General features: G+C 37.0%; 1 protein-coding gene across 1 annotated transcript in view; it reads left to right on the forward strand.

The window, feature by feature from the left end:
- Positions 1-22,924, forward strand: part of LOC119559041 (dnaJ homolog subfamily C member 16) — a 326,244-nt gene that overhangs the window by 154,442 nt on the left and 148,878 nt on the right. Inside the window, exons 4-5 of the mRNA XM_037872168.1 lie at positions 13,976-14,373; positions 14,432-14,578. Coding sequence (XP_037728096.1) covers positions 13,976-14,373; positions 14,432-14,578 — 545 coding nt within the window. The remainder of the gene's footprint in view (positions 1-13,975; positions 14,374-14,431; positions 14,579-22,924) is intronic.

Here is a 22,924-nt window from a genome sequence, read left to right on the forward strand (position 1 = left end):
AGGAATCCATCGGCAATTGATTTTTCTATTTATAAGGGTATTTCGTCTATCTTTCGGATTGTTCATGAATCACATGATCTTAGTGTTGACCACATTCTGCTTGAAATCCCTTTTTGCGTTGTTGCTTCACCCCCACTTAAATCACCAAGGCTGCTGTCTCGTCGGGCTATCATTGGACGTTTTAAGGATCATCTTACAATCTTTATTGAGAATGATGAATCTGCTGATCTGAGTTGTCCTCTGGATATTGATGCTGCTGTTAACGACCCGACTCTTAAGATTCAGTCTGCCGCATACACTGCTAACGATAATCCCTCTGCTGTTCCACAGCTTAATAATGCCCTTTTTTAAATCCTGGAATAACGACTTTACTTAGGCAGAAGAGACTACTACGGCGACGATGGATGCAAACGCGTCATCCACAAGACTTAACTATCTCTAAAACGGCTGATTCATTATTAAGAATATCTCTTTATGATTCTAAGTCGGACTCATTCCTCCGTAAACCTATCCTGTCGATACGAATGCTGATCGAGGCTTCGCGCTGTGGAAATGCACTAGCGGGCTTAAGCGACATCCTCTCCAGAAGTTTCCCCTGCTGCGATCGGAAGGTACTTGGGTAAATAAGGATAACGAAATAGCTAAGGAATTCTCTGATTCTTTGAAATAAATATTTAAGCCTTTTGAATTGGTCACAGATAAAGACACTGGTTTTACAGCAGCTTTTGGTGATGTTCCCTTTTGTCCTGCATCTCAAGTTCTGCCTATTGATGCAGTAGTTAAGTTAAAGGTCCTGCAAAATCTCAGCGTGCCCCCTTTTCGTCGAACAAGCTATACACTTATAGCCTCAGCCTGGACCGGATTCCAATAAAGAACTCTGACACGGTTAAGTACCTTGAGCTTACTCTGGACAGGCGGCTGTTAGGACATGATAAACCCCATACTTACAAAAAACAAGATCTCAAAATGAACCCTGTTTGTACATCTATCACTATGACTGCCTTTCGCTACAGATCAAGACTCGTCTCTCACACCAACAGACTTGCTCTCACACCTTACAGAACTATGCCTCAACCGGTCGACTGCTCACCCTTCATGGCTGGTAGTGTGGTTCTCTGGCACTCGGGGCTTCGGTCAGTTGCTGTTCTGGGACTTCGCCGGTTATCGCTGCGCTCTCCAGGTCAACGCCTATTAAAACCACAAATTGATCGTCCGCTCGTCCTTTGCGCCAGGTCCTGCGCAGACGGGCAGGGCACACTGAGCTTAAACCACTTTCCCCTCGAGCTCACGGTTCCTCGTCCCAGGACTCTATCGCTCGACTCTGACGGACCCGCCGGGCGATGTGGCCGGGAGCGGTCGCGACAAAGTATTAAACAAACCGCCTTGACTTTGCCATGTTATGCTCTCTGGACCTCAGCTACCTGTGTCTCAATTCGGAGATTTCTGATGTCCCGATCCCGAACGTCTCGACGTAGCGATCTTGCTGCGGCCCTGCTTACAATGACTTGACTTGTTGTTCTGGTGCTGCTGTTTGACTTGGTTCTTTGATAACTGATTAATCTTGACGTATTGACTCCTTGTGATCGATTTTTCAGCTCCCAGAGCTCTTATTATTATTTTTTATTTGCGCACGGCCCGCTGGTACTCTCCACTCCAGGTCCAAAGTTCTCAGATCCTGTTTGGCCTCTTTGTCCTAGACCCACGGCTACCACCTGGATTTCTATGTGTTGGCAATGTCCTGCTGATCCTCTTGTGGCATTTGGCACGCAGGCGTGCCGCCCGCTACTGAGAGGTGGCACTTCTTCTTCTGGTCCAAAGTCCACGGCTGAGTCGAAAGTCCGGTGGGTTTCGTTATTTCCTTTGGCACACGGCACCCTCACTCTGCCGAAGTCTTCACTCTCTCCATCTCCATCTTGATCTCCAAACTCTCCTTCTCCAACTTATCTTTTTCCAAACTCTCTTTCTCCAAATTCTCTTTCTCCAAACTCCCGTCTTCGCCATACCGTTATTACGCGCTAATTTGCCGCGTATCTGGTAGCCGGCAGGTCACCATGCATAATTGCCGCTGCATTTTGTGGGGAGTTATTCAACTCTTCACAAGGTGAATCTTTTTTATTCATTTCTTTACTCGATGGTGGAAAATAACCCAATTATTATTTCTTTGTCTTCCTCCGAAACTATACAAACGTATCCAGTATTTGGAGATTTTAGGTTTTCAGATTTAAGTTCAGCGATGTCTACATGTAGGCACGTTGCTGGACTGTTTTTATTACTTGCCACATGTAATCTAAATTATGCCACCAGTTTGGGTTTTATGGATGCTGGAGTGTCTGTCCTTGGTAATACGGAACAATTTCCGTATTTTATTATGTGTATCTACCAAGACGCATATGTATTAATTGTATCTGGGAGGGTTTTTCTATTTTGAGTAAGACATTTGTATAATTTATCAACTCTGTTCGCAACTAGGGATGTCGGAAATATATCAAAATAACGATATATCGATATTTTTCTCTTTAAAAAAAATATCATCGCGATATTTTTTGGGCAAAAAAAGACGACTTTGACGATATTTTTGTATGATATTTCCGATTTTTTATGTATGGTCACTCTTAAGCCAGAAAGCAAAGTGAGAAGTGTATGTGAAAATGAGTGCGTCTAAAGATTTTTATACAGAATCAAATGCTACTTCTGCGAAATTCACATTGTTCAAAGCGTGGACACTCGGTGAAACACGTGCTTGGATATGCTAAACGCGTTCGTTGCACTAGCTGACGAAGTGGCATTCGTTATTTTGAGTAGACGAACCTCAGGCAACTCACCAGAAATGCTCTCAGTGGAGGAGCTTAATATTTGTCGCGATTTTTGCCATGTTCTCCAACCTTTTAAAGAAGCCACTGATAATGTGAGCGGCGATTCTTACGTGACCGTCAGCTTAGCGATTCCTATGATTTCTATGATTAATACAAAATTAAGAGAAGCTAATATGGTTACCGCTGAGGGCATTCTAACAAAAGATACCCTTCTACAATTATCACAAAAGCGATTGAGTGGTTTGCTGCAGAATAACATACTCATGAAAGCCACAATGCTTGATCCTCGATTTAAAAAAATGTATTTCGATATGCCTCTTCACGTAAAAAATGTCACTGATGAAATCATAAAGCAGATGGTTGAAAAAAAGCAATCAGAAATATTGCCTTCGTCTGTAGAAGAAATGGATTGCGGAGAACAGGACATGGTCGCTTTAAGCATACAGGAATCTTTTCTAGATCTGCACAACAGGACCAGAGAGCTCCGAGACTCTGTAGTCCAGAGTTCCGAAAGAAAGGAAATGCAGCTTTTCTTTAGTATGCCATTTTGTAGTTGGGATACCAATCCTTTGGATTTCTGGATATCACAAAAATCAACTATGCCCATGCTAGCGAAGGTGGCATTAAGTTGCCTGATCACGCCTGGTAGTTCGGTTTCATCGGAACGGTTGGCTTCTGCCATAAAGTGTGTTGTTTGTGACTCCCGTAGTCGTATGACAGACCAGAATGTAACCGAACGAGTTTTTCTTAAATCATTAAAAACAGATTTGTTTGCGAATTAATTAAAAACAAGTACAAACGTATGCAATTTTATAAATTTATAATTAAAAACAAGTACAAATGTATGTAATTTTAAGAATTATAATTAAAAACAATAAGTTCAAATGTATGTAATTTCATGAATTATAATTAAAAACAATAAGTTCAAATGTATGTAATCAGTATCTTTATAAATAAAATTAAAAACAATGGGCTGTGCCAAATCCTTAAAAATGTTATTTTATTTATTTATTTATCTAGTGCTAACAAATAGTATAAAACTCAGCGCTAACAATGGTTTTTTTTTTTGGTTATGGGTTTACTGTGAGATTATATACATATTTACAAGATTATACTATTTATGGGATCCTTAGATTCTAATTGTATTTACATTGATGTTTATTTATATTTTGTGCATTGTTTTTTAACTTTTTAGGAACTTAATTATGTTGCGGGAGCTTGAGTTTGAGGGATTGGCTATTATTTTCTTATTATTTTTTATAAAAGACCCAAATGTACAGCAACAGGACACCATTTTTCAAATTTTGCTGAACATTAAAAATATCAAAAAAATCGATATATCGTTATTTTTCTATGATATTTCTTAATATCATCGTGTGATATTTTTCAAACAGCAAATATCATCGATACGATTTACCAATTTTCTTTTAACTTCCATAATTTGGAAAGAGAAACTTAAAACAAAATGTTTGTGTCTAACGGATGTAGACTCTTCTGGGTCAAGCCGCGGGATCAGCACTTTTCATCTGACGCGTGTGCAAATGGGCGCCTGGTACTGTTTCCAACTTGGCTACTGCTTGATTTGTTGTGTGCTGGTCATGTTACGAGCACAAAATTAAAAAGAAAAAAAGAGAAAACGCTATAGTCGATGCCATCGACTATCAATTACACGTTACTCAGCTAAGGGCCGTGCGAGGAACGCACAGTGGTCCGGCTTGTATGGGGAGAGCGGCCAAAAATACTTGTAGTTGAGGTAGGGACTTGAAACTTTGCACACAATTTTTTTATATTTATCCTAAAATAATATGTAAAAATCAGCCAGATCAGGCAACTATATCATATAGCTGCCATATGAACAATCGGTCTGATATTCAGTTTTTATATGAAAAACTATTGTTTTTTATTTTGATGCAACAATACTTTCGAAATTTTCGCCGGGAAACTATTTCGCCTTAAAATAATAATGACAGAAATTATAAATGTAATTAACAAAAACGAACATAAAATAAATCAATTTTTTTAATTTATATGCTTACCCTTTAATATTTACATATATGTGTAGTAACAATTCGATAAATTAATGTTTAAAAAAAATCATATTTTACATAGTTTCGTCCAGTAAATCAATAGCTGATTTAAGAAGCTTGGATTTTGGTTTGCATTGAAGTTTTCTTTGGCCCGCAATAAAAGGATCAGAACTTAAAAGTAATCTGTTCAATAAATCGGTATTCGTCAGGACCCTTGACATCAAGCTGATATCCCAAATTACAAGCATGTTTAAATATGGATTCCTTTAAATTAGCCGACTTTTCTTTACTTGAACCTGCCTCTCCACACCAAATCTCAAAAGCATGCAAACGTGAAAATTGGCATTCATAAGTGGCTCCTAAGGAAATAATAAGCTTTTATTTTAAAGAAAAGAATATAAACAGAAAACATAACACAAAAATAACAACAAACGACAACACAAACCAACAAACGGCAACAAACAACAACACACAGCAGAAGCACGTGCTTTTTTTCAAATTGAGGTTAGGTTACCTTTTTGTATTTTGCAAGCCGCACGGCACCTTACGGCACTTGAACTAAACTTTCTTATATTCTTAAAATGCTTAAGAATATTATACAAAAAGATTTGTGAATGCCAAAGAGTGCCATCACAACTAAAACTCTAACCATACATAGAAAAGACTAACTAAGAACGTTCACAATTATGTACTAAATACAACAATGATTTACACAAAACACAACAAATACTAAATATACTTTTTATTGTAAAACGAAAGTTAATACCTTTCTTTAAAATATTAATCACTTCCATGGCACAAACACTTGTTTTAAATATGTTTAACAAATTTTTTGCGGAGAGCTTCCCTTGCACGTTGCTTACGCTGCAATACACAATGAATATCATGCTATCTCTTTCGATGCTATTCTTGAAGCGGACAGACAGAGCAAAACAAAAAGATGAATAAATTCAAATAGCTAGACCAATTATAAATAAGAATTGGTACATCTAAAGTCAAAATTTGGACTTTGGTTTTTTTATTTTTGGCCTACGGGCTGGACCACTGTGGGACGTTTAGATATGCAGCAAAGTGACTGATCACAATTGCACACTCCGCAACGGCGCTATCAAGCGTCGACTTCTTTATTTGCTTATAATTTTTTAAAGGATGGTCCGATTTGAACCATTTGTGGCATGAAGATATATATATATAAAAAAAAAGCGTTTACACTTTTAGAAAATCTTTAAGCATGTGCGCGCTAGACAGATTTTAGCGTGTTCCCCTGCTGAATCAAACTTTCTAGCTTTTATAGTTTCCAAGATCTCAGCGTTAATTTGGAAGAACGCTATAGTCGAGTACCTCGACTATCAGATACCCGTTACTCAGCTTAAGGGACCAAAGGGAAATGGAGATATGCAAGCAGCAAAGCGAGATTTAAATACGCCACCTACCGGCGGTAGACAGATTTAAGCGTTATGGGCGTTAGAGTGGGCGGGGCAAATTTTTTTTGGATCAATCGGTAGGTATTGACGAGATCAATACATTACATTTAATTTTTATCTAGCATTAAAATTGTGGGCGCCACAGGCTTGGGCGGTTTGTGAGCGTTATAGTGGGCGTGGCATATTCGCGTGACAAATTTGCGCTGCGTACAAAGCTACGAAATCTAAATCTGAGATCCCGATTCTCTACCTTTGATAGTTTCCGAGATATCCATGTTCATACTTACGATTTTTTTAAGTTTGTGGGCGGTTTGTGGGCGTTAAAGTGGGCGTGGCAAACTTTCTCAATCGATAGGTATTAAAGAGAACAATACATTTCAGTTAATTTTTATTCTGGCATCAAAACTGTAGGAGCCACCGTTTTGGGCGGTTTGTGGGCGTTAGAGTGGGCGTGGCACTCTGCTGAAACAAACTTGAGCTGCGCAGGAATCTCAGGAATCTGCATGCCTAATCCCAGTATTGTACCTTTTGTAGTTTCCAAGATCTCAGCGTTCATACGGACAGACGGACATGGCTAGATCGACTCGGCTAGTGATCCTGATCAAGAATATATATACTTTATGGCGTCGGAAACGCTTCCTTCTGCCTGTTACATACTTTCCGACGAATCTAATATACCCTTTTACTCTACGAGTAACGGGTTTTTACATTTTTAATAATTTAATAACGACGATTTGTTAACAAGCAAAGAAATGGTAACTGGGGAAATTGGCAAGAGGACAAAGGGGTAATATTGCAAAGGAGCAAAGCCATGTGGTGAAAAGGAACGGGGTAGTTAGACTACAATGTAAAAAGCCAAAGACATAACGGGAAAAATAGAAAAAAAAATTATTATTATTATTATTAAATTATTATTATAATTATTATTATTACAACAAATTTGTTTTAAATATTTCGTTATGAACTTGTCCGGAAATGTTTTCTCAACTAATATCACTGGACGGCAGTACACGTAGTGGCGAAGAGCGCAAGAGAGCGTGCGAAGACAACTACTATATATAGCCGCAGCATTGAAAATCTGCCATTATGGTCCGATCGTAACGAGTGATACACCAATTGAAAGGTATCGCAAAAACTAAGATGATTGCATACTAAGACTTTCGAAATATAGATTTGTTTGGGAGAAAAAGCGGTAAAAGTGAACTGGTAAAAATTTAGAAAATTGGATCTGCTGGATCTGCTAAAAGCCCCACCCCCGGCACGCTACAACAGAAAATTTACGTGTAGGTAAATAAATATTTACTGTTGCGGGCCAAAATCATTAATTTAATATACAATAGTTTATTTATTTTATCGAATGTAGCATCATTTTTCGTCACAATTGTTGATATCAGAAATTTTTGTTAAAGGCGCGTTCGCCACTACTTTTTACCTCGTTAAGAGGTGTTTTTGTTCGATTAAGAATATATATTTACAATAAGAACACCCAACTATCTGAGCAAAAAGAAATAAGAATACAAGAAGGAACGCTATAGTCGACGCCGTCAACAATCAAATACCCCTTACTCAGCTAAGGGGATTGCGAGGGAAAACGAGGTATGCAAGCAGCAATGCGAAAGTTCCAAAGATTGCCAACCTATGAGCTTATAACTTATTTTTTAATGGTCCAATTTTTGCCGTCTAAATGATAATGAAAACAAAAACCAATTCGCTATTTACAAAATCTTCAAAAATGTAGGCGCCAGACAGGTTTAAGCCTTATAGGTGTTTGTGGGCCTCAGAGTGGAGGTGGCAGTCGCTGAAATAAACTTGCGCTGCACAAAATCGTAACGTTCTAGCTTTTATAGTTTTCAAGATCTCCGCGTAAAAAACGGACGTACAGACTGCCGGACATGGCCAGTTGGTTAGTGATCCTGATCAAGAATTTTTATACTTTATATGGTGGGAAACGCTTTCTTCTACCTGGTACATACTTTGCGACTAATCTATTTACCTCTTTACTCTACAAGTATCGGGTATAATAAAAAAAATTTTTTATATATTGATGGACGTTGATGCACTACGAGCAGTACAAACAAGTGGCCCAACGACACCAAGCACGTGCTTGTTACGCGCGGGGCCCTTTTATCAATTTGCGCAAAAAATACGAGTTCGCGAGGAAGATACAAAAAACAAATAGAGACGGGACACAAATGAAAATAAAAGAAGCATCTAAGAAAGAAGCAAATGAGTTAAAATATTAGTTTTTAATACCGGGATAGAAGTTGAAGTGCAAATTAAATGATAAAGGTTGTTATAATTATTACATAGAACGCGAAAGGGCTCGTGCAGACAAAAATTAGATGTACATCGTGGCAAATTTAGGGGATAATAATTTCGTGTAAGTCTAACAGGAACATTGAAAGTTAGGCGGTTTACAAGTTCTACAGAATCAATATCACCTCTTATATTTTACTCAATAAATGTGAAAAGCCACCCAAAATAAAATTATTTAGAAATTAACTTTCAAAATTTATTACATAGAAGATTTAACATTAACATTATATTAAGTAGGTTATAGCGAAATCAAGGTCATGGTTGGTTATATTTATTTTTATAACACAACGATTGAGCATTTCAACACAATGCACTCACTTGGGTGTGACATCTTAGATTTCCACTTTCGACAGGTTGTCAGCCTATCTCATCACCCTCCAGTGCACTATGGGGAATTTGACCACTTCTTGTGGCATTAGTTAATAACTTTAAAACGAAGCAACATTTAAATGTTTTGTTTCTTGAATCAAGTATATAAAATTTAGATGGGCGTAGTCCCTCAATTTTTTGAAGAAAAAAAGACCAAACTTATTTTAAAAAAATAATTCGGTTTTTTATTTCTCATTTTTTAAGCGAAATTATAATTTTATATTTTATTACCACATTAATTGTTACAAAAATAATAAAATCCTGTATATTAACGTTAAGTAAGTGAAATAATGTTGTAAAATAATTTTAAAATATTTGTTAAAAAATGGTCAAATTCCACATAGTGCAGTGTGAGCTGAAAAGGCCTCATCGTCCAGCATCGAATTTTAATAAATGAGGTGCACAATAAATCGAGCTCAAGTCCAGACTCCACTCCCTCTCCAACATAACGAGAATAAATATGTCATGCCTGAAAAGTGGATTGAATATGTTTAGTTCGTCAGTGTTCTTACCATATATATATTCTTGCTATATATATATATATATATCTATATATATATATATGGGCCATGACGATAGCATAGGCAATGTCAATGAAAAACTACGTAAGAAACATATAGATGTATTTCTTTTAAATAATTCATATACCCTTAGTCTCTTATATATATCTTATAATTTTCTTTGTCAGAGTACACAAAACTTTTTAATAAGATTATATTTTGAACCGAAATATAATAATGTCTTGGTAAAAACCCACAAAAAAGGGGAGCTGGTAAAATGGAAGAGATGGGTCAAGAACAATGTCATAACTTTCGACTGACGACTATGACAAAAAGGGATCGTACACGATGTACGAAGGGGAGGGTATGTGGTCGAAACACAGCCCGATCCTGTTACGATCAAGCGACAGCTAAGCTTTTGGGGCAGTGTGGTAAGAACACTGACAAACTTAACATATGGACAAACCTTCCAAATAGTCAACCAGGACCGAAAAAAAAATCTTTATAATCATCGTATTTTTTTGTGGAAAACTTCAGAAAACGTTTATTTTCTTTTTTTTATTTGCACTAAGTGCGTACGAACGTACGTTCGCGACCCCTAGAAATGCCCATATTCTATCCACTTTTCAGACATGATAAATTTATTCTCGATATGTTGGAAAGGGAGTGGAGTCCTTCTCAGGACTAGGGCTCGAATATGCTGACGTAACATACCGAAGTAAAAATGAATTATTGTGCACTTCTTTTATTAAAATCCGATGCTGGACGATGAGGCCTTTTCAAAATAAGCCAGGGAGATCGATTTAGCCCAGTGCCTCAACTATCATATACCCGTTACTCAATCAAAACAATTTTTGACACGGCTATATTAAAAAATTAAACAAAAGAAAATTTACACTAAAATAAAGTAAAAAAAAACAATCTTCAAAAATTTTGATTTTCCTTAAAGTGGGCTAGAAGAATGTATTGATCAAGTATTAAATCTATACCTTTTAAAATGTGGGCGTTAGTGCAACTGTTTCCGATATCAAGTACTGGCTTCACCTAACGATAAAATCTTTAGTTGCTTAAAACTTTTTAATGAATGGTACGAATTCATTTTTGATAGGTAGGTACTGATAAACAAAATCGCAATTATAGTTTTAATGTTGGCGCCAATTTGATTTTAGCGTTATATGCGATTGTGGGCGTTAGAGTGTGCGTATCCTAAGATCATGTAAGTTGTCTTAAACAGCTATTAATAGATACAATTCATAGGAAACTTCTAAACCTATGTATCTTTATACCTGTTATTCGTAGAGTAAAAGGGTGTACTAGATTCGTCCGAAAGTGTGTAACACGTAAATATATTCTTGATCATGATCACTAGCCGAGTCGATCTAGACATGTCCGTCTGTCCGTATGAACGCTGAGTTCTCGGATTCTCCCCTTTCTTTGTTTCAGCAGCGAGTTGGTTCTTATTATCAATACCTATCTATACGCCATTTAAATTATTGAAATCGAACAATTTCTTAAAAAGTTATAACCAAATAATAATTAATATTTTGCAATTCAATGAAGATTTCCCACCGAATACAGTAAGTAGACTGTTTTCACTAATAGCGACGTTAGGGGCGCTATATGCTAGCTGGCGCTGTAGGCCAAGTGGCGCTACAGAAGAAAAAGATAGGTGGCGCTATTGGCTAGGTGTCTTAGTGAAAAAGCAGAGCTGCTTTAAGCATATCTCCATACTTTTTAATGTAATTGTACCACAGCTTGGTTATTATGGACGAACGTTTTTATACCCGTTACTCGTAGAGTAAAAGGGTATACTAGATTCGTCGGAAAGTATGTAACAGGCAGAAGGAAGCGTTTCCGACCCCATAAAGTATATATATTCTTGATCAGGATCACTAGCCGAGTCGATCTAGCCATGTCCGTCTGTCCGTCTGTCCGTCTGTCCGTCTGTCCGTCTGTCCGTCTGTCCGTCTGTCCGTCTGTCCGTCTGTCCGGATGAACGCTGAGATCTCGGAAACTATGAGAGCTAGGCTATTGAGATTTGGCGAGCAGATTCCTGAGCTTCTTACGCAGCGCAAGTTTGTTTCAGTAGAGTGCCACGCCCACTCTAACGCCCACAAACCGCCCAAAACTGTGGCTCCTACAGTTTTGATGTTAGATAGAAAATTTTAACTGAAATGTATTAGTCTTGTCCATACCTATCGATTGACCCAAAAAAAATTTTTCTACGCCCACTCTACCGCCCACAAACCTCCCAAGAAAAAAAGCTATGACGTCAGAGCCAGACAGTGCGAAATGTTTTTACGCGTGTATGTGTGTGTATGTAAATAGTTGCCGGCCGAACTTAGCGGCAAAGAGAAAAGCACTGCCGGCGCTCAGAGAGAGCAAAGTGCGCGGCTAACTTATTCTATTGAACAATGAATTTGTCACGCCTACCCTAACGCACACAACGCTTAAATCTGTCTTCCGCCGGTAGGTGGCGCATTTAAATCTCGCTTTTCTGCTTGCTTATCTCCATTTCCCTTTGGTCGCTTAAGCTGAGTAACGGGTATCTGATAGTCAAGGTACTCGACTATAGCGTTCTCCCTTGTTTCAAGCTTGTTTTGTTACATATTGATTGATTGCTTCTATTTTAATTGAAAACTGCATACCCCTTGAGATTCCTCAAGTTTTTACATAAAACCCAAAACAATTATGTTGAAGCCTAGGAACAACTAGTAAACACTAGGAAGAAAGCTGTAGTTGAGTGCCTTAACTATCAGATAACCGTTACTTAGCTAAAAGGCGCGTCATGTGGGCGTCAGACAGGTTTTAGCATGAGCGTTAGGTCGTTTGATAGGTATTGACGCAACCAATACATATATGTTTAATTATTGGTTTAGGCATCAAAACTGGGCGGCATGTGGGCGTTAGAGTGGGCGTGGCAAACTTTTTTTTGTGGAAATCGGTAAATATTGACATAATAAATATATTTAAGTTAAAACTTTTATTATAACATTAAAACTGTGTGTACCACTGATTTTTTTTGTCAGTTTGTGGGTGCTAGACTTGGCGTGGCAACCTGTTGAAGTGCTCTCGCGCTACTGCAAGAATCTCTAGAATCTATATGCCTAATCCCGACTTTATCATAATTTTCGAGGCATCAGCGTTCATACGAACGATTTTGGGCGGTTTGTTATACCCGTTACTCGTAGAGTATAAGGGTATATATTATACCCGTTACTCGTAGAGTAAAAGAATACTAGATTCGTCGGAAAGTATGTGACGGGCAGAAGGAAGCGTTTCCGACCCCATAAAGTATATATATTCTTGATCAGGATCACTAGCCGAGTCGATCTAGCCATGTCCGTCTGTCCGTCTGTCCGTATGAACGCTGAGATCTCGGAAACTATAAGAGCTACAATACTGGGATTAGGCATGCAGATTTCTTCGCAGCGCAAGTTGGTTTCAACAGAGTGCCACGCCCACTCTAACGCCCACAAACCGCCCAAAACTGTGGCTCCTACAGTTTTGATGCTAGAATAAAACTTTTAACTGAAATATATTGTTCTCATCAATACCTATCGATTGACCAAACAAAATTTGACACCCACTTTAACGCCCACAAACCGCCCACAAACCGCCCACAAACCGCCCACAAACTTCAAAAAATCGTAAATATGGACGCGGATATCTCGAAAACTATCAAAGATAGAGAATTGGGATCTCAGACTTAGATTCCGTAGCCTTGTACGCAGCACAAGTTTGTTACGCGAATATGTCACGCCCACTCTAACGCCCACAAAACCGCCCAAGCCTGTGGCGCCCACAATTTTCATGCTAGATAAAATATTTTAACTGAAATGTATTGGTCTCGTCAATACCTATCGATTGATCTAACAATTTTCCGCGCCCACTCTAACGTAGGTGGCGCATTTCAATCTCGCTTTGCTGCTTGTATATCTCGATTTCCCTTTGCTCCCTTTAGCTGAGTAACGGGTATCTGATATTCTTCATTGTTTTCATTAAAAATCTTTATTAAATATGAAATAATTTTAATATTAAAACTGTAAGAGCCACAGTTTTGGGCGGCTTGAAGAAGTTAGAGCGAGCGTGGCAACTTGCTGTATGCTTATTCCCAAAAGTTCTAGCCTTTATAGTTTCCGAGATTACAGCTTTCATGCGGGAGGACAGACCGAGGGACATGGCTATATCGGCTCGGCTACTGATCTTGATCAAAAGCATTTATACTTTATGGGATCGGTTAATAGTATCCAACTAATAGTGACAAGGGTTTTTTTACAAGTGTATACTAGCTATATTTTTTTAAACTTTTGACTAAAATCTAAGATTGTTGTGCGTTCAGAGGATGGCTTGCATTAAAACAGACTAGCTTATGCTAGACTAGGATGATAAACCGACATATATATATAAATTAAGGTGTCTGGGATACTTCCTTACCTACATAATAAATTTATGTATTCATATTTTCAAATGTTTTCGTACCAAAAGCGTATACCCTTATAACTAAAGTGTTTTAAATATTTTAGGCATCCAGATAAAATTCAAAATGATGGCGCTTCCGAAAAGTTTATAAAAATTAAATTAGCTTATGAGCTCTTAAGTGACACGGATCGACGACAAATTTTTGACCGGCATGGGATAACGGATGAAGGCTCTCATCACCTACAAAAAAAATATGATTATAGTGGATATAATCGATTTTCATTAGATCAAGAAGAGGATACTTTCGAAAAACGATTTGTTATTGACCAGAACATTGTATTGTTCCATAAATTATCTGTGACAGCTAACTACTTTGAGAAGACTATTTTATCAAATGGGGCAAAAAAAGTGCACCTTGTCATGTTTTACAACGATTGGTGTTTTAAGTGCACTCGAATTGTCAGCGCCTTCAAAAAGATAATTGATGTACTCGAACCGTTAGGTATTTATTTATTAAAAAAATGTTTTTAAGTGTTAATTTAGCTAACCATTTGTTTAAGGTATCAACTTTGCTACAGTTAATGCCGTACACGAAGAGTCGACGTTTCGAAAGACTGGTGCAGTTGAAGTCCCACAACTAGTTCTTATTTTGGAAAGCCGGTTTTTTCTTTATCGGGATCACACCTTTACACCACAAAAAGTAATTGGTAAGTTTATATTAAGCAACCTACTTTAAATATATATAAAATTATAAATATATATCCCAATAAATCATAAAAACTAGATATGTACATTGTACACACATTCTGTTTATTCTGGTATTGTTACGCCAATATGTTTAAATCGTATTAGTAAATAAGTTTTGTTTTTTTCTTTTGAGATCTAACTCTCTGTTTATCTTTCCATAACGGACTAATAAATTTGAAAGCTTAAGCCTGTCCTTACTTATAATTTTCTGGTGCACTTTTTAAATGAAAGGCGCCACTAATTACATTTATTGGTTGGTTTAAATGTCAATAGCATATACGAAGAACTGACTCATTGTTTAGGAGTATTTGCAGCTAATATTTTTCGTCCTTCTTAACGAGCTGAACTTAAATTTTTGGTAGAGGTCACTTTTATGTAACAAAATGCAATGTCGATGTGCGTCAGAGATCTATGGGTCGAGAAGTGAAATGGATGACCGTTTTTCCTGGTCAAGGATAAATTTGGCTAGTATTTTTCTCCTACGATTAACTGTGGGGGAACTCCAGTAGCTATTCCAGCTATAAGAGTCTCCTGTAAACAATGTTGGAAATTTCCCTATTAGGACTATTGATTAGAGGTCTGCCTCAGTAAACTTTTGTGTTGATGAAACAATATTGAGTAGTTCGTTGTAGTTGTTAAGGTAACCATTTATATTCATTGAAGAAAAATTGAGCGAGAGGAGGAAGATTTGGCTGCAGAGGAGTATAGGGAGCCATCGTGGTGCCGATTTTTGTGTACGGGCCAGGCTGTCCTGTTGTCCACTTAAATTAAGGTCTTAATAGCTTGAACTTTCTTGGGTGAAACTAGGCAGTTTCTGCCGCAGGCATGAAAGGTGTGTTTTTTATTCGTGCAGTTGTAGCAATTGGTCTTATTTAAGTATATTTGTCCTTTCTCTGTGTTTGCATGAGGTGCAAGGCCACAGTTTTAGTATATTAAAGAGTTAGTGCAAAACTTTGCGGTATGTCCAATTTGCGAGAAGGTGTTGCAGCACATTTTAGGAGAGATGTATTGACAAACCTGGACTCTTTATATACACCGTATATATGTTCTGGGAGATGGGTTAGTTTGAATGTTAGTTTAATCAGACCTGCGACATTTTTTTCAGATTTTTCATTTATTTGGCCAGAGGCTTAATTTTTCAGAGCCTAAGTTTTCCGTCTTTGGTTTTTTATTACAACTTGTGACTTCTCCTTGGACTGTGTTGTCTATTGTTTTTTAATGATGAAGGGTGATACTTCAGCCAGAGACTTGGAATCGTCATCTGTCCTAGACGTTATTAGGAATATTCCGTCTATCGGGTGCTTCCTGCAGATGTCAGGAGGGTCAACAAACTTTAAGACTTCCTTAAAGTTGCCAAAATAGTTGTTCGCGCTGATCGAAAAATAGATAAGAGGTCACTATCTTTGCGTTTGTTTTTGTTTTGGGTTGGGATGATGCGGTACTTTAACGTTTCGCGGAAGAACACGTCCGATGGCTTAGGCTGTCGAGAGTCGAGGTCGTATTAAATTCAATCAATTAAATGCCATGCCCGTAGATCGCAAGGACATAATCAACAACAAATAAAGATTTTTTATTGTGTGTAACCATTAATCAAAACCTACCTCGGCAGAAAAATAGAATTAACTCGTGAGTATTTTTTGTGCAATCATTTTTCAACCTAATGTGCTACGATAGGTAATTAATAAAAAGAATAAACGGAAACCCGAGCTGTTAGAATTTGAATAAAAAAGTAAGTGGTTTACATAGTCAAAAACACTAAATAGAAAACAATGAAGAACTCGACTAACGCGGAGTGCCTTAAATGCCAGATATCCGTTACGTTGCTAAGGGAAGTGCGAGGGGGATGGAGATACTAAAGCACTAATGCGACTGTTCCCAGGCCTTCAAAACACGATTTTAAAACCGATCGTTGGTTAATCACATTTGGAGAAATCAAGAATTTTTTTATACTACGCGTGACAATTTTAATTGGGCCATACCACTAACTTCAAAGTAGATGCAACTTCGCTGTTTTGAAAGATATTTGCAAAAATGTAAATCAAAACTTTTATTAAAAAATTTACGATAGAAGTATTGCGTTTCAGTTAATATTTATTGTATTGATACCAAACCAGCTTCGCTAATCCTTTAGATTTTGGGGACTAACAAAAAAAAAAACAAAAAACTGCTCCACAACAAAACCTATTTAGGAATTAAAATGATTCTATGGTTTAGCTTTACATATCGACTGACAAATTCCGTTTACAAGATGTTCCTTTCTGCTTTAAAAATTGTATAATTTTGGTCAAAAACTCTGATCCTATAAACTTTTTTTTACGGGGTTCCACAGAAATCGTAAGCGCTGATGTGGTCAGACATTTTTATTTAAGCTTATGAGAAAGCTATCCCCATTCAGAGCTGCGCGGTTTCTATGGCCCCGATAATCTGCGTTTCTAAACGAATACTACCTTATCTAAAATGAAAATTTTATATTACATTTTATTCTTTGAAGAAATTTTCATATTCATATGCATATTCTTTTCTTATTTTACATTTTTACAAAAATGGTTTCATGTTGTGCCGTTATGTTTATGTACAATTTTTATCTAGCATGAAAATTGTGGGCGCCACAGGCTTGGGCGGTTTGTGGGCGTTAGAGTGGGAGTGGCATATTCGCGTAACAAACTTGTGCTGCGTACAAGGCTACGGAATCTAAATCTGAAATCCCAATTCTCTATCTTTGACAGTTTCCGAGATATCCGCGTTCATACATACGATTTTTTGAAGTTTGTGGGCGGTTTGTGGGCATTAAAGTGGGCGTAGCAAATTTTTTTTTTTTGGTCAATCGATAGGTATTGATGAGACAATATATTTCAGTTAAAAGTTTTATTCTAGCATCAAAACTGTAGGAGCCACAGTTTTGGGCGGTTTGTAGGCGTTAGAGTGGGCGTGGCACTCTGTTGAAACAAACTTGCGCTGCGCAGAAATCTTAGGAATCTGCATGCCTAATCCCAGTATTGTAGCTCTTATAGTTTCCGAGATCTCAGCGTTCATCCGGACGGACAGACGGACATGGCTAGATCGACTCGGCTAGTGATCCTGATCAAGAATATATATACTTAATAGGGTCGGAAACGCTTTCTTCTGCCTGTTACATACTTTCCGACGAATCTAGTATACCCTTTTACTCTACGAGTAACGGGTAAAAACATATGAGAACGCTATAGTCGAGAGTCTCGATAGATACGCGTTACTCAGCTTTAAAATTGAAATTAATTTACGTAAGATAATCGCTTGAAGAGACTTGAAACAATTCCTATACGATTTTCCGTCTTTCGCCCGTGTCAATGTACTGCGGGTCAGTGTGGAGAGAGAAAAGAGCGGGAGAACAGACAGACAGGCATTCAGAATGACAGAGAATACCGGTGTAGAACAGAATAAGTTTTAATTATTATATAATTATTTTCCTGTTAGTTTTCCATTAATTATCCTATCGTTCCGATTAAAGGAGTCAAGAAAACCAATTTGTTTTTACGACAACTTTATATAATCTAACTTCTTCGGACAGACATCTATCTATTAGGGACTTTGTCAGGGACTCGAGAAACCGGCCGGACTTCCGGAAACCGGAAACCAAGTCAGAACTAGGTTGAATACGAGTATAAGAATGGGTTACAAAAACAATTCAGTGTCCATCACAAAAATTGGGCAGTGTTAAAGTCTATGCGTCTATATCTGGAATAAGTAAATATAAAACAAGGAAGAACGCTATAGTCGAGTACCTCGACTATCAGATACCCGTTACTCAGCTAAAGGGACCAAAGGGAAATGGAGATATGCAAGCAGCAAAGCGAGATTGAAATGCGCCACCTACCCGCGATCTGTAGACTGATTAAAGCGTTATGGGCGTTAGAGTGGGCATGGCAAACTTTTTTTTCGATCAATTGATAGGTATTGCGAGACTAATACATTTCAGTTATAATTTTGGGCGCCAGAAGTTTGGTCGGTTTGTGGGTGTGGCATATTCGCGTAACAAACTTGCGCTGCGTACAAGGCTACGGAATATAAATCTGAAATCCCAATGCTCTATATTTGATATTTTCCGAGATATCCGCGTTCACACTTACGATTTTTTGGCAAACATTTTTTTGGGTCAATCGATAGGTATTGATGAGAACAATACATTTTCTAGCATTAAAACTGCTTTTAAAACCTTTTTACTCTACGAGTAACGGGTATAAAAATCCAAACCAACAACAACACAAAAGCAATACCCAAGCTTGGCTCAAGGCCACTCGACACCATGGAAGAACCACCGGACAAATTTACCTCCAGATCATACAATTCTAGACTGGGCGAACCGAAGTTCATTGTTATCAAAGAAAAGATAATAAATCGTTCGAAAAAACATCAACTTTCATTATAAAAAAATCTGTGGACTATGCATGCGGGGAAATTGAGTCTTTAAATAATCTAAAAGACAAAGTCAATTTTGATTAAGACTAATAACGAACGGCCAAAAAACTTCTAAGATTAACCAAAATAGCAGACACAGATGTAACAGCAGTCAAACACAAGACATTAAACTTTTCGAAAGGAATAATATATTGCAACGAACTACGATGCATCGACGAAGCCACAATACTTCAAGAGCTAAAATCACAGAAGGTTACCGAAGTAAGAAAAATAATGAAAAAAAATAATAACACAAACCTCGCAGACAACACTTTGATAGAAACTGGCCTAGTCATAATTACATTTGAAACCACCAAACTGCCAGAAACAATAAGAATTGCCTACAAATACGTTCGCTTAAGAGATTACATACCTACAAACACACAAATGCAGGAATTAAATTGTTTAAGCTGCAAAAATAACTAAGATTTCGATTTCCGACACAGCCCGCTCGACCAAAATGCTTTTCTTAAACAACATGAACCGACAGCTATAAAAGCTAAAGAAAAAGTCGACCATAAAACTACCCAACGTATATACTTTGACATGGTTACCAAATAAGAGGAAACTACGCCACAACACTAACAAACGCCACAACTCCAAACACAATTATCAAACACAAACTCAACCAAAACTTTACCACAACCTGTACCCCGAGACAGCAACTCATCCAAGACAATCGCATCCGAATCAACCAAAGCAACCACATCATCAAACCATCATATCCAACACCATTATTATCACAACCAGGAAAAATTGGAAGAAATGTACACTGACTACATTAACCCTTTATACCAAGGACTACACCAAACTAAGCAGAACTCACCGGAGACCTTAAGCAGTAGCAGTTTGAAACCCTCCAAACAAAAATCCAAATCAATTAACAAAAACAAACTCATTAACCAGAGCGACAGCGAATCTGTTTAAGCCACTAAAAATAACGTAAGATCTGAAAACTTAAGTACTCCACACTATCCTATCCTAAAGTTAAGCCCACTACAAGATACATATATATCTATACAATGTCCCTAATTACAATACAATGGAATATGAAAGGTTATGTGAGTAACTACAACAAACTACATATCTTGATAAAAAAAATACTCACTTCACATAATATCACTACAAGAAACACACATACAATACATTAACAACATACCAACCCCAATCAACTACACATTACTAACAAATCTCGCCACCAACAGGTTTGGCGACGTGGCACTACTAATACATAAATCTATTCAACATACTAAACTTAACATCCCAGACGATCATGAAGCACTAGCAATAAACATTCTATTCAAACTAAATCTTAACGTATTTTCAACATATATCTCTGCAAACATAACCGTCACAAAAAACTCGACCAGCTACGAAAAGAAAAACAATCAGCTTGGAAAACGCTTAACCGCAATGTAACCCTAGAAACCATAATAGACTACAGATGCAGGAATGAAAAGTTTTGATATGAATTATAAAATAGTAAAAAGGAAGCCTCCAGATCTTTTACCTCAACCATTCAACCTTCAACCCCTTCATCCAAAATATGGGTCAACATAAGACGCTTCTGCGGCCTTAACTCAGTTAAACAAATCCATGCCATAGCAAACCCAGATAATAACAAAATAACCACGACTAACAAATTTCCAATATCTTATCTAAACATTTCTCAAACCTATAAGACGACCAGAATTTCCAGAGGAGTTTCGGAATAATACAGAAACAACAAATTAGACAACACACCCTCCCCAACAGCTCAAACCATAGAAAAAAGGTCACAAACCTTGAACAAGCATCAGCACTATAAACACTTAAAGGATCTGCCCCAGGACCAAATAGAATATCCTACCAAATGATTAAAAATAGCTCCTCCACAACAAAAACCAGCATAACAGACCTATTCAACAACATTTTGACACTTACATACCACAAGCCTACAAAACTAGTCAAATTATTCCAGTCCTCAGTCTACTCTACGTAGACTACCTCATATCGAAGTCAAACACACACACCTCACTAGTCACTCTTTATTTTTTAAGAGCCTTTGACAAATTAGGTGTGCGTTCCATAATTAACCAACTCCAGGAATGGAAAACAGGACCAAAAATAATAATATATATTAGAAATTTTGTGCTTAACAGGAAAATAATTGTCCTTACACATCAAACTCAGTACCCCTATCTATTTGAATCCCACAAGGATCACCAATCTCAGTAATACTGTTTCTCATATCATTTAATAAGCTATCTGACATTATATTCTTACACAAAGAAATTAAATTCAATGCATATGCTGACGATTATTTCCTTAAAATAAATTTCAACAAAAACAACAATATTAACTTAAACCTAGATAACCTTTTAAATGACATAGAGAACTGGGGCTCATATTCAGGGACCTCCCTATCCCTATCAAAATGCAAACATTTTCATACCTGCAAAAAACACAACTGTACCGATGCAAATTCCCACTGATAAATCAAATAGAAATAAAACGAGATTTCCAAGCGGCCAAACTGTCCAAAAATCTTATCTATTCCAAGGACACACCAATACATAAATTTGTGAAACAACGTAAACGAAGAAAGAAAATGCCACCAATCATTGGCCACATAATTAACCTTTGCATGGGACCTACGAACCACACAAATTATGGAAACACCAACCACCTTGGGACTTTCCCAACCTCATAGAAACATCGATTCGTTTGCATAAGAAAAGTAAAACACCCAGAGAAACATATCAGGAATAATACAAAGACTCAAAAGCCAACCTTAATTTATACAATCTTATATTTACTGATGGTTCAAAAATAACGGACACCATAACATACATACGCCATTACAATTGAGACTAACATCCTAAAATGAGGTATCCTCCCACCATATTCCTCCTGAAATCATTGCCATCCTTGAAGCGATCGAACTTATAAAAAACAGAAGAGGCAAATATGTTATCTGCTCTGACCGTCTCGCGGCAATAGACTCAATCCAAAACACAAACTATAACAATATCTACCCAAATAAAATTAGATCAATAATAGCCCAAAAATTAAATTAATGTGGATTCCTGGTCATGCAGGCATAGCGGGAAATGAACTAGCCCACCAAGCAGAAAAATCAACCAATAAAAGTCCATTAATTTTTACCTCAAATATAAATCCCTCAGACATAAAAAAGCACATTAAATCAGAATTTACGACAAGACATAAACAAAATATTATACACTGCAGTCAATGGTCCACCAACATTAATAACCACATTAGCGACCATTTTAGACACACACACCAAAAGTTTACCAGACTCGACCAAACCAAAATTACCCGACTAAGTCTATTTATAATAATAATAATAAATCATATATATGTGAGACGATTATTTCAGAGTTTATTTCAAAGACTTCATGTTTTGGGGACTGTCCCCAAAAAAATCGGCATATATAGTTAATTTTGGGGACAATTTCAATTTACAGCAAAATCCATCTCTCTTTTCGCTTATAAAAAGTTGTGTATAAATTATCAATTAAAAACACCATTTTGTAAATTTCGAAATAAATATAAAATTTTTAAAATAATCTCAAAAGATGTCTTCAGACACTTTTAACGACGCACATTAGTTCGCTCGTTTTTAAAGATTTCGTTGGTGCTTTCAATTTATATATTTTCATTGCGATTTAGAACCCCTAAATCTTAAAAATGAATAACCATTTAGGGCATTATTTACCCCAAATGTGATTATTTAAAAAAGTGTATATAAAAAAAATCGATCGATGTGGCAACACTTTATAATTATAATATATAAGAAATATCTCTTTTGAGGACTGAAACAATGGAATGAAATTTATATATATATATATATTTATATATATACACTG

This window comes from Drosophila subpulchrella, unplaced genomic scaffold (genome assembly GCF_014743375.2).
Source record: "Drosophila subpulchrella strain 33 F10 #4 breed RU33 unplaced genomic scaffold, RU_Dsub_v1.1 Primary Assembly Seq16, whole genome shotgun sequence".
NCBI lineage: Eukaryota > Metazoa > Arthropoda > Insecta > Diptera > Drosophilidae > Drosophila > Drosophila subpulchrella.